At 40.4% G+C, this 16,505-nt stretch overlaps 5 protein-coding genes across 14 annotated transcripts in view; 2 read left to right on the top strand and 3 right to left on the bottom strand.

Annotated features, from left to right (window-relative positions):
- LOC132261294 (NAD(+) hydrolase sarm1) overlaps positions 1-8,642 on the top strand; it is a 53,282-nt gene extending 44,640 nt beyond the window's left edge. For 8 of the 10 annotated variants that reach the window (XM_059760061.1, XM_059760059.1, XM_059760058.1 and 5 more), the window contains exons 2-9: positions 1,464-1,652; positions 3,446-3,681; positions 3,826-4,207; positions 5,946-6,037; positions 6,104-7,791; positions 7,884-7,993; positions 8,051-8,397; positions 8,457-8,642. In XM_059760061.1, coding sequence (XP_059616044.1) covers positions 1,464-1,652; positions 3,446-3,681; positions 3,826-4,207; positions 5,946-6,037; positions 6,104-7,791; positions 7,884-7,993; positions 8,051-8,397; positions 8,457-8,640 — 3,228 coding nt within the window. In that variant the 3' untranslated portion in view covers positions 8,641-8,642. Of the gene's footprint in view, positions 1-411; positions 1,395-1,463; positions 1,653-3,016; positions 3,248-3,445; positions 3,682-3,825; positions 4,208-5,945; positions 6,038-6,103; positions 7,792-7,883; positions 7,994-8,050; positions 8,398-8,456 lie in introns of those variants that run through there. The other 2 variants (XM_059760057.1, XM_059760063.1) reach the window with 2 other exon arrangements.
- On the top strand, positions 8,641-9,893 carry LOC132259200 (bromodomain-containing protein 4A-like; the record flags this gene model as incomplete). Its single annotated transcript, XM_059756752.1, has 1 exon — positions 8,641-9,893. A coding segment is annotated over one exon (675 nt), but the record flags the coding sequence as incomplete, so codon positions are not given.
- A 1,461-nt stretch (positions 9,894-11,354) lies between these two features.
- On the bottom strand, positions 11,355-12,703 carry LOC132259198 (odorant receptor 4-like). The gene is made up of 3 exons (XM_059756751.1): positions 11,714-12,703; positions 11,500-11,655; positions 11,355-11,441 (listed from the first exon to the last, which is right to left on the bottom strand). The coding sequence occupies exons 1-3, from the start codon at positions 12,701-12,703 to the stop codon at positions 11,355-11,357; spliced, it is 1,233 nt and encodes a 410-aa protein (XP_059612734.1).
- A 535-nt stretch (positions 12,704-13,238) lies between these two features.
- LOC132261320 (zinc finger protein 782-like) lies at positions 13,239-14,576 on the bottom strand. The gene is made up of 4 exons (XM_059760104.1): positions 14,443-14,576; positions 13,924-14,285; positions 13,431-13,856; positions 13,239-13,370 (listed from the first exon to the last, which is right to left on the bottom strand). Exons 1-4 carry the CDS (start codon positions 14,574-14,576, stop codon positions 13,282-13,284), a joined length of 1,011 nt encoding a protein of 336 aa, XP_059616087.1. The 3' UTR covers positions 13,239-13,281.
- A 193-nt stretch (positions 14,577-14,769) lies between these two features.
- On the bottom strand, positions 14,770-16,180 carry LOC132261322 (zinc finger protein 62-like). The gene is made up of 3 exons (XM_059760105.1): positions 15,518-16,180; positions 14,994-15,449; positions 14,770-14,881 (listed from the first exon to the last, which is right to left on the bottom strand). The coding sequence occupies exons 1-3, from the start codon at positions 15,975-15,977 to the stop codon at positions 14,796-14,798; spliced, it is 1,002 nt and encodes a 333-aa protein (XP_059616088.1). The 5' UTR covers positions 15,978-16,180; the 3' UTR covers positions 14,770-14,795.
- Between the last annotated feature and the right edge of the window lie 325 nt (positions 16,181-16,505).

Here is a 16,505-nt window from a genome sequence, read left to right as displayed (position 1 = left end):
CCAAGTGCGTGATTGTTGACCATTAGGCGCAGTTTGTTTCACTGAAATTTTCCCGGAATTTTCACTGCCGCAATGACCAAATATTGGCGATTTTCGTTGCATTCTCGTGCTTGAAAATCATCACAGAGAATTTGCCTTGTGCCGACAGTTGAGGAGAAAAGGTGTGCCTAAGACCATGTGTGTGTCTATAATCTCGAATGTTGATAAGAAAATCGGCGTCACAGTTAAAGAAAACAATGACAACTTGTGATTCACACTATTCAATTGATTGAAATGTGGTTTTAGTGAATTTCAGCTGTGCACAAATAATCGTGTGGGTGGTTGTCGAGAGGAAGAGAACACATTCAGTGCCATAAAAGACTATAGGTCTGACTTTTTTTGCTCTTTCATTCGCAATCGAGAATATTCTTTATGTGCTTGTGGAAAAATTGCGATTTCTTCATCTTATCTATTGTCGAGGGGTATAACAACTTGAGAAAAACTGTGTAGTAAAGTGGACGGACTATTTTGATGACTTGGATATTGAAAAAAATGGCTTTTTGTCACTTTTCAGACAAAATTTATAATATCGACTGTAGCTGGAGTTCTTACTTAAGGCAACAAGTGTAGTATCAATATGAAAAGCAAACTATAGAGAGTAATCAATTGATGAAGTTATTCACCCCATTTCTCTTTCAATCTATTGAAACAGAACTTTATAAGTGGAATTCTTAGTTGATGGAAAATAATTGGCGGGAAAGCAGATTGCGGAAATGCTTACGCAAGTATAGCGGGTTGTTATCGCAAAATATGCACTGAAAAACGTCACTTGTGCCAAATCGTGACTTATCAGGCAATTTTGAGCACGTAAAAAATTTAGCGAGAACGAGGAATGTCGCCTGATACTAAATATTTTTCCCTATGAATCATGAACTTACTATTCTCTACAATCTCACAACAAAATTATGAATAAGTCATGAGAGCTTGTGCAATACGGAAAAAAAATATCGTACAAAAATAAAATCATTCAGAGATATTTTGCACAACCTCAAAAACATACACACTTCATCTTTTATTAATTTTTGCAATGCTAGAAAAGTGACACAAAAAATCCGTCACACTTCTCTAAGCAAGGACGATGTATTCCACGAATCCATTTAAATTTTAAAGTAATTGCATATTAGAGAAAATCGCCTCAACTCTATAACAAAGCCGCCCACGAATTTTTGTGGCACTTCTTGTCATTTCCATCTGTTGTGTGTCTTTTGCGTGTGTAGTTAGTGGTTGAGAACCGCCCAAGAGGTGCAGAACAATACCACATTCTGAGAGGCATACTAAACATGTAAAACAGCCACAAGACAGCTTAACTGACATTCGGTGAATTGCAACATCTACGAAACACTCAACGGAAAAATGTGGGCGATCAAGTTTTGTGCGCCCGATTGATTTACCTGTGAAATTCCTGATTTTGTACTTTTTCACAGATGTCAGATTTTCCGGAAGCTCAATCACACGTGAGTCCAGAAATGGCGGCAATGTTAGAGAACATGCAAAAGAAGAACGCCCTCACGACGGCTTCATCGACTACAGCCAGGCAGAACCTTATCAATTCGAGCTCTATCAAGGAAACTTCTTCATCACTGTCATCGTCGTCCACTTCATCATCGCAGCAGGTAAGAATTTTCACTAGTAACTCAACACTTTTAGATGCTTCAAATTAACCTAAAACCGATTTTCCAGTTGGAAATTAAGATTTTTTCCACGCGAAGTGCCTACTAAAAATCATATATTTTAAATTGGATGAAAACAATATTTATATTGAAATTAAAGCTAGAAAATATAAATAAACTGTTTTTTGTATTCCTGTAATATTGAGTCTGTTGAGTAAAGAATTTTCTATACACTTCATATATAATTGCAGTTGAGGAAAAAGTGCCAAAATCTTACACATAATTTCTCCCCATAACTTTCTTCGCAACTTCCATCAGCTGATTTTCTGATATTAGTGCCAAGTTTACATCTCAAAAGGTGTCTCTTGCTCGCATATGAATATCACTGTCATGTTTAAAAGACAACAAAAAAATCCTCGTCTCTGCAAAAATAACATTTCTTTCGCACACACGCTTTTGAACAAAAGAACCAAAATAATCTTCTCTTGTCAAGGTTGAGCAACTTGTCCAATTCCTTTCGATAATTTATGTGTGTTTTACGTGTGCATTAATTATCTCCCAAGTCGAAGGTAATTTTAGTGCCGAAGAAACGCGCACTCCTCTCAATATCATTTTAAAAATAGTGTAGTTTTAGTGTGCTATATTTGCCTAATTTCTAAATCAGTCTACTGACTTCAATGAATGCCCATTATTTAATAGGAAATGTGAAAATAAACATTGATGACTAACACTGGGTGACGAAGAAATTATTACATTCTGATTTGTGTGTTGGTCTCGCGGCACTCAAATGCGACTTCTTGACCTAAATGTGTTGTGGTGATGCCTTATCAATTTTATTTTTATTCTGGATGACTCAGGAGAAACTCTTAATGCCCATTCAGCATCATTCGTTTGCGAAGAATTGGCTTCTTGAGCTTTGAATAATTGACGATTCTAAAGTGATTTCCTCACTATTCAATTTCCACGTTCGATCAAGCGGAAAAATATTCTCAACAGCCGAAATTACAATAGCAAATCCGGAACTTTTAAAGCTTCTGAATAATTTCTTCTCTAAATACCAAGAACGCCTCTTGGCATGTGACACTGTCTTCTGAGAAGTCACAAATATTGCATTCACGCGAACACAAAGGATTGAACAAATTTGTAAGCATGAGCCAAGAGAGAATCCGAAGAACCAGAATAATATCAAGACTTAGCGCGCGCTTTTTTGTCGCAAACCGCTTCAATGCGATACTGAGAAAGTCAACAAAATTACGTGTTTCACACACTCACTTCAGCTCAGCATCTCCTACACATATATGTATGTATATCTTCACATGTCGCGAAGAGAAGATCACTCCATGAGCTTGCCAAGCCACCGCAGTCGCATTAGAGACTTCGATTGACGAGGAATCTTAACGAACGAATTCTAATCGCCATTTCCGCGCAATTTAACATTAATTCTTAGTGTGATTCTTTCCGAAGAACCCTTGAACTGTGCCACGAAATTTGGTGATTGAAACCGAACGATCTTTTTACGTGTCTCTCGAACATTCGGCAGACGTGCGATCTTGTGCAATTTTCTTCAAGCTTAAAAATAGCCATTAATAAACCGCGAGGTAATTTTTCTCACTAGAGACCATTTAAAGCTCAATTAGAATTGAGTCAAATATGTGATGCATTGTTAGATCGCTCGCGGAACACGCAATCAATTCTCAGTTGACGAGAAAAGTGACACGCGTTATAATTAGATACATGACGGCATGAATTTAACAAACAAACAGCTGCTAACTAGTCTCTTGTGTTGATCTTTGCAGGTGGTTAACAGTAGCACTTCTTCGAGCAGTTCATCGTCCACGACAACATCTCGTGTGGCCAAGACATCATCGTCACAGCGCCTCCATCACGTCACATCGTCATCATCGACATCAGAGATGAAAGCCACTGCTCTCCAGCGAAATCTCACCGATTTTAAGAACTCCATGACGGAGATTAACAATCTCGCCTCGATGGGAAGGACAACACAGGCGTCCACGATGAACCAATTGAAGAGGTAGGCAAAGTTCAGGTGGAGGCGCCTGGTGAAAGCTCTATTATAAATTTATTTATAAAACCATTATCTGAGTGCTTTCGCACTTTAGATATGAAAAGAAACATTCAAGTCACTTATAAATATATTGTGCCTTTACTTTTGCAGCAAAATTCGGTCCTCTTTGGAGAATCTTGTGGACAGTCGAGACGACCAACCTCTGGTCACCTTTCCTGACGGTGACAACTCAGACACTGACCTCCAACTTGACCTCTCGCCACCTCTTTCGTCCTCTGTGGCTGGAGATTTGGCCACCACTACTGGCAGCATGGATACAGTGAAATTTGAGCAGAAGAGCATGACATCGGCATCCAAAACGAAAGTTGTGACTGATGGCTTTAGCAGTGAGCAAGCTTCAACAAATTCAGCCGAGATGAAGCGCCTTCAAGCCGGTGATCTGGATTATCAGGAGTCAAAGGCCGCTTCTGCCATGAGAAATCGTCTAGAAGTGGATGGAGTTTCGGCTGAAGCGAATGCGGCGATGCTCAAAGTGAGTGTTTTTCTCCTGCACGACAGCTCACGAAAGTGGTGAAAACGCCCATCGAAGGGATTTTCCACTGAATTTCTCCTCAGTCAGCTGACGACATTCCTTCGGTCTGCACAATGTGACTTTCAGTGCTCCTTTCCGTCCATTGCACTCAAAATCGATAATTCAATTGTCAAAAGTAGAGTTGAAAATGTAACTAAAAATCCCTATAAGTCACGGAAAATGCGAGAAAATGCTTCGGGTCATTTTCTCAGCATGTCGCTCAATGAGTTTTCCCGGAAGAACCATTCGAGGCTTGTGCAGTGACAAACTTACGGTGAGCCATAGAAAATCCCGCTGTGTGGAAAATCGATGCACGAAAAAAGACCGCCGTCTCCACTGCGATCGATGGTCTTTAAACATACATACATTCATATGTATGTTTGTCGTGGGAGGGGCGAAAATTGGCGGAAAATTAATAATATTCGAGGTCGCAAGTGTGAAAGAAACTGTGCGTCTTGTTGGACGTCAATTCTTTCTGTTTTATTTTTAATTATTCAAATTTTCGTTCAAGAGATGCTTTTTCTCCACTTTATGCAAAGAAAATAACACGCGATGACGACGATCGGCGAAATTCTCCCTCGGAAAATATTGATATTGACCAAATCATCACGGCTATTGTCATGGTTCAAGATGGTTTTTTTCTACTTGTGTTTTACTATGTGTTTATAAAACAAATTTCATTTTCTTTATCTGCTTGGAATATTCTTGTAAATTACTATGTATTTAACATTTGCAATATTCGTAAAAGTTTGCTTAATTGTAAATTTATGTTGCAAATCAATTATTAATTATGTATTCCTACGGAAATTTCCTTAAGTTTGACATAAAAACTATTAAAGCCAATCATGTGCTCAGAATTTTAAAATCAAGGCAAGTTTTTTTATACTTATTCTTAAGTTATTCCATGAAATATAACTAATGGAACGAAAACAGATTTGTGCCATTATGAAATTTGAGGATTAGGTGACAACAATATACAACAAAGAATTCAAATCTTGAGTCTGCGTAAACCATCTTGCCACTAATTTTCCCACACACACGCACATTGACTTTCGTAATCAAAAGCTCCCGTTGAGCGACACTGAATGAAAATATTTCAGTTGTTTTTGGTTGCTCAACAAGACTAGAATCGCGTTATTAAATCTACACTTCTCGATCCCATTAGTCGGAATAAGTAGAAATTAATAAAGGAGTGCATCGAGTGCACGATTTAGCAGCCTTGCCCAAGAGTGTGAAAAACTTGGCGACTCAGTGGTGATTACTATATTTGTCTCGGCACCTGTCCGCTAATTGAGAGTCACTCGGTCAGTTGCTTGCAAATCGCATCGCGGTAAAGATGTCGAATAAGGCGCCCTGGCCAGTGCGGAAGGGCATCTTTCGCTCCACCGGCCAATCAGACTTTGTGCCCACGCGCAGTCCTAGTCCTGTGGTCGAAATGCCGATCTCACCACCGCCGCAGAACCGCTCTCGGACCGCTAGTCCACTCCAGAGCCCGCGAATCTCCATCGTGGAGAGTCCTCTGTCTCCCACAGTCCGTGAGATTCCCATTGTTGAGGTAAATCTCTCGCGAAGGGTATTTTTAGCAGCGATCTGATGATTTCAGGCCAATTGCCAGAAATTCTGTCACTGGCGTATTTTTAGCAATAATCCTCTTAATATCACTTCAATTATCTCAATGACTTCCTTCTGTCCTGAACAGGAAGCCCGATCGTTGAAATCTGGGGAGTTACAACAACAGGAATCCAACAGTGTGGCTGCAGCTTCTATGAAAGTGCAGAGTGATACATTTACGTAAGTTCTATCGTTAATCATGCGGGGAGCAAGATCGTTGCTAATGAATTCTTTTGAACGTTACAGCGCCGAAAAGAAAGCCATTTCGCAAGCTCAGCAGCGTCAGACTGTGACCTCCTCTGGAATCTTCAATCACGAGAAGCACGTGAGTTCCGCGAGTCAGTCGAATTTCACCATCACAAAGAAGGGTATCTGTACTGGTGCTGCAATGATTTCCTCCTCTAGCCGAAAGACAAACGGCTTTGAGGACGAACACTTTGGTGGATTCGAGGATCTTGAGAGCCTGTGCTCAGGAAGTACTTCTAAAGATGTGGAACGAGCCATTTCCAAGTACTCAACTTGCTTGGACAAATACGTTAAGAGTCTCCAGTTGACAGACCATAAGATGAAGGCCCCACCAGTGTTGGATAAAATCAATGATATCATCCGGAAAGCCTGGGCAGTGCCTACTCATGGCCATGAATTGGGGTATACACTGTGTAATGAGCTCAGATCGACGGGAGGGTTGGATCTGTTGATGCGCAATTGCGTTGAGGGTGACAAAGACATCCAGTTCTCCTCAGCGAGACTCCTGGAACAGTGCCTGACCACAGAGAATCGTTCTCATGTTGTGGAGAATGGGCTCGAGAAGGTGGTCAATGTGGCGTGCGTGTGCACAAAAGACACCAAGACAGATCATAGTCGTGTGGGCACGGGCATCCTGGAGCACCTGTTCAAACACAGTGAGGGCACGTGCTCAGATGTGATCAGACTTGGTGGACTCGATGCGGTGCTATTTGAGTGCCGGAAGAACGACGTGGAGACTCTGCGCCACTGCGCTGGAGCTCTGGCCAATCTGTCTTTGTACGGTGGAGCTGAGAACCAGGAAGCGATGATAAACCGAAAGGTGCCCATGTGGCTCTTCCCGCTCGCTTTTCACGATGACGATAACATCAAGTACTACGCTTGCCTGGCGATCGCCGTACTTGTGGCCAACAAAGAGATCGAAGCTGAGGTTCTCAAGTCAGGCACTCTGGATCTCGTGGAACCCTTCGTGACTTCACACAATCCCTCCGAATTCGCCAAGTCTAATCTCGCCCATGCTCATGGTCAGAGTAAACATTGGCTACAACGTCTTGTTCCTGTTTTGAGCAGTAAACGCGAGGAAGCTCGCAATCTGGCCGCCTTCCATTTCTGTATGGAGGCAGGAATAAAAAAAGAGCAGGGTAACACTGAGATATTCCGAGAGATTGGCGCCATTGAACCCTTGAAGAATGTAGCGTCCTGCCCAAATGCTATCGCTTCAAAATTCGCAGCTCAAGCTCTGAGACTCATCGGGGAAGAAGTGCCCCACAAACTCTCCCAACAAGTCCCCCTCTGGACCACCGAGGATGTTCGCGAGTGGGTGAAACAAATCGGTTTCGCAGACTACGAGAGGAACTTCTACGAGTCTCGAGTAGACGGTGATTTGCTGTTGCAACTGAATGAGGAGAACCTGAGAGAAGACATTGGGATCGTTAATGGGATTCAGAGAAAGAGATTCATGCGAGAGATGCAGAACTTGAAGAAAATGGCTGATTACTCATCTCGTGACTCTGCGAATCTCAATAATCTTTTGCAGAGCATCGGAATGGAGTACAGCATCTACACGTACTCAATGTTGAATGCTGGTGTTGATAAGGAGTCTTTGAGACACCTCAATGATGATCAATTGATATCAGAATGCGGTATTACGAACTCCATTCACCGCTTAAGGATACTTAACAACATCAAAGGTATGCTAGTATTTTCTGATTTTGTGAAAGCTCTATCTCATCATATACTAAATTGAGTGGGTGCTTATCAATGTCTTTCATGTTATTTCTAGGGATCGAGTCCTCAATGTGCCTTTCTTCTGAGGAGAATCTAGACAAGACCTTAGATGTTTTCGTCAGCTACCGCCGGAGCAATGGATCTCAACTCGCCAGTCTTTTAAAGGTAGTGTGCCGAAAACTTACTTTCAATTTCAACTCTCTCTGAACTATATTTGCATAGGTCCATCTTCAGTTGCGCGGCTTTTCTGTATTCATTGACGTGGAGCGATTAGAAGCGGGCAAGTTTGACAACAATCTGTTGCAGAGCATTCGTCAAGCTAAGCACTTTATCCTGGTCTTAACCCCGCGCGCTCTGGAGCGTTGCGTTGAAGACACTGACTGCAAGGATTGGGTACATCGAGAGATTGTGGCAGCTCTCAATTCTAACTGCAACATCATCCCCATCATTGATAACTTCTCATGGCCGGAGCCTGAGCAATTGCCTGAGGATATGAGGAGTGTTTGCCATTTTAACGGTGTGCGCTGGATTCATGATTATCAGGATGCTTGCGTGGACAAACTTGAGAGGTGAGATTTTGAGATCGAACTCTACATCAACAAACGATTTAATACGCACTTATTTGAAGGTTCATGCGAGGTGAATTGAATATGAAGACAGACGGATACCCAATTAGAGGACCTTTGAGAGGCGACGGGACTCCTAGTACACCTAGTACTGCATCCACTACTCGTCAGAATCCGCCTATTTACCAGAGAATGCACAGCAATGATTCTAACAAGGGCGGGGATAATGGGCGGGTTTCGGATTGACTAGATGGCCCCCCAGCCTCGAATTCACGTCACCGTCTCCGTGGCTCTCCTAGTCCAGCCCGTCATCTCATCACAGGACATCCAGCTAGCAGAATAGGGCGACCCACGACACCTCAAAGGCGTCCGCTGCCGGTTCCACGAGGCCCCAGTGCATTGACACGAAGACCACCTCTTCCGCCGACGATCAGCTCACGTAGTCAGAGTCTAGATGGTCTGTTGGACATGGCAGGATGTGAGGAAGCTAATGGAGAACAATCGACAAGCGAGAGAGCAGCTTCTGAAGTTCCCGACACCGCTCAGAGAAGAGCCAGGGGCGCTGAGACCGATCGGACAAACAGAATATCTCGAAGCTTGGAAGATCTTCTTGACGAGAAACCAGGCAGCAAGCCTGAGACTGTGGTTGAAGATGGGAATTGCAGCAGGAGTCTTGAGAGCCTCCTCCAGGATCCACCAGAGAGTCCTACCCCTGCCAGTCCCTCGCCAGGGGAGAAGTTCTGCGAGAGTGAAACAATGGTGGTGGACAACACTTTGAAAAGCAACGATGACACGGCCTACAACTCCGAAGAGGACAAGTCCTCAACATCCAGTCGGCAGGGATCCATTTCGTCGGAACCGAACAAGAAAACGTTCATAAACCGCCTGGGGCGGCGCATGAAGAGCTTGATCAAGAAGTAGGCCCGACTTGGAGGAGTATAGTTCTATATACCCCTCGTCGAAGTCCCTGGACCACGCGATGACAGTATTAGGACCCATCAGGCTCTTAAGGTGATGCAATGGACCTCATGCCATTCCCTGCCTTTCATCAGGATATGCTAATGCTAATTGAAGTCAAAGAGATGTGACGTACCTGTAAATGATTTTGTGATTACTCGATGTGAGCAGCTTATCGTGTTAGAATTTTAACCCACACAATTCTTTTAATGTCTTTAGAATTAATTCAGAGGAGCGCATAAATGACTCACTTTTGCACATACATTAATTTTCTCTGCCCATGAAGGTCTGCCCTTGTGGGTTTTTATATGTAGTGTCAACAACTTATTTAACCAATATAACGTACATATAATGCAGGACGTGTAGCCTTAAATATACTTAATATATTTCACAAATCCTATTTTATGAACATTTGTATTTCCCAACTATGCTATAGTATTACATTACAGTGCTACATAAATCACTTAAGAAAGATAATTTCATGTAGAATTTATTGTTCTTTTCGTAAATAAAGAATGACGTCGAAAGGTTTTGCAAAACTATTGCAAATTATGTTTTTTTTTGGAAAGTTTGGTGTTCAATTCATTGGGAAATCAATTGTAATGTCAGCTCAATGTCAATCAAAGTGCTTTCCTTTGACCGAAGAAAAGCTATTAACTCTCAATAGCAGTGACTGTGAATATATTCATAAATGTAACCCTATTCCAGTTAAGCTTCTGACCTGTGTCAACGCTAATATTATGCTACATACACCTCCTACAGAGGAAATACCCTTGAACGCCTTAAACGAACAGAAGTTATGTTTGATTGCAAAAGATTTTTACAAATCATACGATTTTGCATTTTGATATGAATATATTTTTAGAAGAGAAATAAAAGGAATATTATGAGAACCTAACATTTAATAGCATATAACATTTAATAAGCAAATACTTGAGAGATTTTTTGAATGTAGAATTCAGCAGTTCCAAGCAGGATTCCAAGCAAGTGTGTGCTTAAAAGAAGTACTAATTTTGGTTGGTGCATTCAATTACGTAGTTTCTCAGATGTCGACATCTCTCGGCTGAAAAAAGAGAATTCTTGTAAGTATCAGCAGATTTTCCGCTAAATCTCTTGACTCACTATCCTGCCAAATTTCTTCCGGGCAGTTTCCGAACAATTTCAAGTAAATACAGTCAATTATAAAGAGAGAATTTGGACGACAGTGTACTTTCGCAGTAGAATTTCCCATCTGTAGTTCTTCTTTTTGCTGTTGAGACTCACTGAAGCAGTAGTCAACAAAGTCAGGCAGCATTTGGAGCCACCAGCCATGTCTGATCCTCTCTTGCAACTTCAACAACAGCATGTCCTTATCTATTCGTCCATCCACACTGATTTTCGTTCTGTTCATCAAACACTCAGAGACACAAACATCGTCTGGAAAGTCGCTGTACATAAACGAGTCGTTAAATCCAAGAGATCTTTCGCACTGAAACACTAAGTCATCGCCAAAGAGAAGAGGAGTTCTGCAGCAAAAGTCCGGATCCTGTGTGAAGTTTTTACAAGATAATCACTTAAAGAACCCATTGGAGAAGTTCGAAAAACTCACAATATTATCTGGCGGCTTTGCGCAATCAATATCCTTTCCAGTGACGACATTATTGAAATAGATAAGAAGAAAACTTATGATAAAATGTCTGTGCATTTTAATGATTCTCAATCCAAATCAGAAATTGAACTAAAATTTGATTGTATGATTTTGAGGTGTTTTATTCCACAAGTAACATTGAACCAAATTTCAGCAGTTTTTACTCACTTTTGCAAATGATTTCCTCTGTTTTGTGAAAATATAATACATAGAAAGCTGAAAAAATGACATAATTTGTGTGCCATTGAGCTGATGTGATAATGTAACAAATGGAAAAATAATTGAAATCGTTAGGAATTACCGTGAACTTTATATGATAATTTTGAGCATGTTTTTTTGACTTGAATGGACGGGGAATCCTGCATTGGAGCGACATTCAAATTCCTCCTTCGTGCTTCATGTAAGGAAGTTCTCCAAGAGCTGTATTTAGCAGAGCGAAGTACGACCATGACGCACTTAGAATCTATAGTAAATAAACTTGAGTTATCACTCCCTCGTTTAGTGGCTCAATATATTTATACCTTTGTGAAAGTCTTGAGACTAATTTCCCAGAATTTCAGAGCGTTAAGAACTTGTGGATTTTGACTTCGATGAATGATATAGGTAATCATCTTTTTAAATTTTTGGGAGGAAGAATACCATTTGCATTCAAATGCTGAATCTGCAACTTTCATGCTCTGAAAAACACTCGGTGATAAATTTTCCATAAAAATAGTTTCCATTGAAATTACTCACATTGTCAATAAGTTCTTGTCCAAACCAGCAGAAGAGAAATAGTTCAATTAGGTAACAGATGAAGAGCATGAAAAACTTGATTGCGTGATAGATCGGATTGGTGGCCATAAGGAATCCCACTGAACAAATGTTAATAGAACTCACGAAGAAGTTGACAAAAATTACATCTGTGAAGATGTTGGCCAGATCATCTCGAAACTTCGCCAAGGATTGTTGCTTCTCTATGCAGTTCCGGAGGTAGATCTCACTTTCTTCAGAGACAAATTCTCCATTCTCAGTCACTCTCGCAGCCACTTTGATGTCCTCTTGCAGGAGTCTGTAGTGCATGCAGAGATGAGAGACACTGATGCAGAAGAGAGAATCGAAGGCGATGTGATAAACTACAACGACATGAGCTGAGTACAAGAGATAGCCATAAACGTAAGGATAGGCCGTTCCGAAAATGTCAAAGGGCAGCCAAATATTAAATGGCAGTTGGCGAATTTCCATGCCTTTGGTTATCCACACGAAAGCCATTTCGGCGAGAGGAACCAAATTCCAGAAGTAACCCATGATGACTGAGAGGATGGAAAACCAGAGAGCGAAGAAGGTATTGTACTGCATGTATGACTCGAGAACGTCTTTCTCGGCTTCCGATTGCACTTTAGATGGCCAGATGGCGCGATAATTTTGCAAAAGACTAGCCAAAGCATTTCGTCTCTTAGCCAGCATCATCATCTTCGTGAGGCCGATGAAGCAATAGCCAACAGTGACTTCTTGAACGATGTATTCCCAAATGTTGGCCTCCAGTGGACGGACACCAACGAAAAGAAACTGAGCCCACGCAACGGAAAAGATCCAGGCATAGGCGATAATAAACCAGATGTTCCTTGCCAGATATTTGAAGAAAGTCGGAGGATTTCTCTCCTGACATGGTGGATATCCAACTGTGAAGTACAGTCGATTGATAAAGTTAATAGTCTTCTTGAAGGTGATTCCAGTAACTTCCATAGTGCGTCTAGATAAGAACACTTCACGACAATGAATTCATGGGCATCCACACATTTTTATAAACCTTCAAATGCGTCCACCTTTAGAATTCAATTACCATCATTCACATAAGAAGTTTGAAAACTTTAATTATAGGATAAAGTTTCTGAATGTTTGTAAACACTTTGGAAGATGATATATTTTCATTTCCACATTCCAGTGAAGCCCCAAATTACGAAATTTGTTTCTTGCTTCTGCACTTGCTACTTTTTAATTATAGTTTACACAGAAAAATCTACACCAGACTTATCCAAATCTAAAAAGGTGTCCTTTCCGGTTATTAAACAAATGCAAGGACAAATGTTTAATATAAAATTGAGGCGACGGAATGTCCTGTTCTTCAAATCATCAAAAAATTTTACAATAATTATAATTACATATGTTATCAGTCTTATTTTCTTGACGAGACGATTTTTATTATTCCTATATTGCTCTAAAGTAGAGAAATTGAAAAGGAAGTATCGTGGTAATCGAAAAATTGAAAATTTACTTGGTGACTTCATTTTATTTCAAATTAGCTAAGAGAGCGTTTCACATTATTACAATCTTCTATGAATCACTACATGTTTTACCAAATCATCCAACCTTTCGTATTCTTCCGCGCAGCATGTGCACTTAAAGGGCGGACCTTGCAAGAAAAAAGGGCTTTGCATTACTTTCTATTTAAAGTCTATTTCAAACAATTTACCTGTAGGACGAGCAGAAAGGCCGCGATGATAGTATCTGGCGTGTTCTCTTAAATTCATCAATCTGTAGAAACTCTTCGGGCAATACAAACATTTTAAGTAATTTTCCTTGGCAGGAATAAAATGCGTTTCCATGTGGTTTTTCAAGGTTCTCTTCGTTTTAAATGTTTGATTGCAAATCTCACACTCTAGATGTCTATCATGCTCACTCATATCCTTTTTAGCTTTCATATGATCTCTGATGCGACCTTCTGTATATCCATGTCTCATTTTCATATGATTTCTTAGCATATATTTGTAACTTGTCTTCCAACCACAAACACCACATTTAAACCGATCCTCAAGTGAATGCTTTACCTCCACGTGTTCTTTCAGATCTTCAATACTCTTACAGACCATTTTGCAGAGGCTGCACTCGGGAATTGCTCCTGTAAAAGATAAAATATATATATATATAATATATTTGATAAGAGAATAATATTGCTCAAGCTCAACCTTTCTTTCTCGGAAGTCCTCGATGTCGTGTCTTCATGTGGCTGTTCATTCCGGTGTATTTCTCATAAGTATTGCCACAGTAAATACAGCTCAATATCACGGGTTTGTTGACATGAACTGTCCGCTTGTGATACCAAATTCCCATGCTGGATTTGTAAAATTTGTTGCACTTCTCGCAAAAGTGTTCTTTTCGAACTTTTTTTGGGTGGTGCTGACGATGCCCCTTTTTAGAATGCGAGTAATTGTGCACCTGCAGGCCACGTTTAGTGTTGAAACTCGATTCACAAATTTCGCACTTAAACTCTAGCTTTGGTTCCTTCACCTCAAAACGTCCCATTTCAGGATTGACCTTTAGAAAGTCCCTGCAAGAAAATACATATTATTGCTATAATGAATTCCGTATTTTTCTCTCTGTCTTCGTGGTAATTTAGTTTCCGGTGCTCAGGATCAAAGTAGTTGCCCGGAACACTTCCTCCTGCTTGTCCAGAGCGAAGGTATCTTAAAATTTCTTACTCTCACCTTTTAATAACCGGCACTATGACTTCCTGGATCTTAGATTCTTCTATAACGATATCAGATTGTAGAAACTGATCTTCAGTTTCCAGGTAGTAATCAAGATGATAGTGAAACATCTCCACTTTATCCTCTTCCATCGCTTTGGCACAACTTTATTTACACTTTTCTTTGACGTTTGTCGCGCGCGCGCCTTTAGCATTTTGGCATTTCTTGAAGTTTGCCTTGAAGTTAGCTGTCCATCGAACCAATTTTTAGATTTTTTCTCCAGGAATATATTCCCAAAATTCCTTTATCATCAACGCCAACAATAAACTTTATATATGTATGTATTCATTTCATTCGTTCGTCAACAACTATCATCTCTTATGTACCCCAGCGTGGTTTATTAATTGATCCAATGTGTCGTGATTCCTCTTGCAAACCGTGCACTTGAAAGGAGGGCCTGTAATTAAAATACATCTTTATATATAAATAAATAATATATATATATATATATATATATATATATATATATATAACAAAGATTTTAATTATGTAAAATCTCTTAAATCTACCTTGAGGACGGGCCGACAGACCCCGATGAAAAACTCTGGCATGTTCTCTCAAATTTCTCAGCCTATAGAAACTCTTCGTGCAATACAGACACTTCACGTAATCTTCCTTGTCAGGAACAAAGTGTGTCTGTTTGTGATTTTTCAAAGTTCTCTTAGTCTTGAAAGTTTTACTGCAAATCTCACATTGGAGAGCTTTATGTTCACGATGTTTTGCAGATATGTGGCAGTAGATACGTTTCTTGAGACATATCTTAGCGCAGAAACGACATGCCTCATATTTTTGCTTCATATGATTGACTTTCATGTGGCGAATTATCAAATATTTATAATATGTTGACCAGTCGCAGAGCGCACATTCAAAGCGATTCTGAAGTGGATGCATTTCCTCCACATGTTCTTGCAAGTCTTCAATGCTCTTGCACACCAGTTTGCAAAAGCTGCACGTCGGTATTGCTCCTGTAATTTAATCAATTAAACAGTACGGAAAATCAATTGATTAAAATCAACCTTAACTCCACCTTTACCTGTTTTTCTTGGAAGTCCCCGATGTCGTGCCTTCATGTGAGCAATTAATCCTGTGAATTTTAGGTAAGTCTTGCTGCAATATATGCAGCTCAAAATCTGGGGATTGCTATTATGAGCAGTTTTCTTGTGGGACCAAAATCCATCCCCAGATTGAAATAATTTCCCACACTTGTCGCAGGTGAATAGCTTTTTCCTAGTGTTTTTTCTTTTCTTCAATCTCTGTGAGTTGAAATGTGTGTCAGGATATGCTCGATGTTCTTTTGTCTCAAAACTAATCACTTCCTTCTTGACCGCTGCGATTGAACTTGACTCTTCCTCCTTCTTGATGACCGGCACTAAAACATCCTGCACTCTATACTCCTCAGTCACAATATCAGAATTTATAAACTGATTTTCAATTTCTTGGGAACAATGATCAGCATAGTCAAATGCTTCCTCCATTTCTTGTTTAATATCCATCGCAATCGCAATTTAGCGACCGTGTGGACCGTACCAGATCGAGCTGTGCGTGGTCGTGTACTGTTTATTCACTTGACATCTTACGTATTTACTGCGTGAAGTTTGCAGAACAATAGACTACAGAGTCAGCTGGCTGCGCAACACACGTGTTTTATTCCATTTTTACAAGAAGTAACGAGTGAATACAGTAAAGTTAAAGTGAAATCTTAATTATAAGTAGATAATAAAGCAGGATGTCATCAGCTTTACTGAAGAAGAGCTTGGAGATCGTGGAAAACAATGACAATTGCAGTGAGTACAAACTTAACCTCACTTACTATAAATCATTACACTTGTATTTTTTCCCTTTTATAGAGCATTCTCGCAAGAAACGGAGCCAGAAATCTACGGGAATTGCAAAAAAGAAAAATACTCTAAGCAAAATCACAATCAACGATGTCCAGAAGCAAATGCAAAGCACGAGTGGGCGGATTGAAAAAACCGTGGACAAACTTCTTGGGTTGCACTCAACATCCTTGGGAGAGAAGG

This window comes from Phlebotomus argentipes, unplaced genomic scaffold (assembly GCF_947086385.1).
Source record: "Phlebotomus argentipes unplaced genomic scaffold, Phlebotomus argentipes genome assembly scaffold_18, whole genome shotgun sequence".
Taxonomy (NCBI): domain Eukaryota; kingdom Metazoa; phylum Arthropoda; class Insecta; order Diptera; family Psychodidae; genus Phlebotomus; species Phlebotomus argentipes.
The sequence above is the reverse complement of the archived record's forward strand: the minus strand, read 5'-3'. Positions and strand labels throughout refer to the sequence as shown.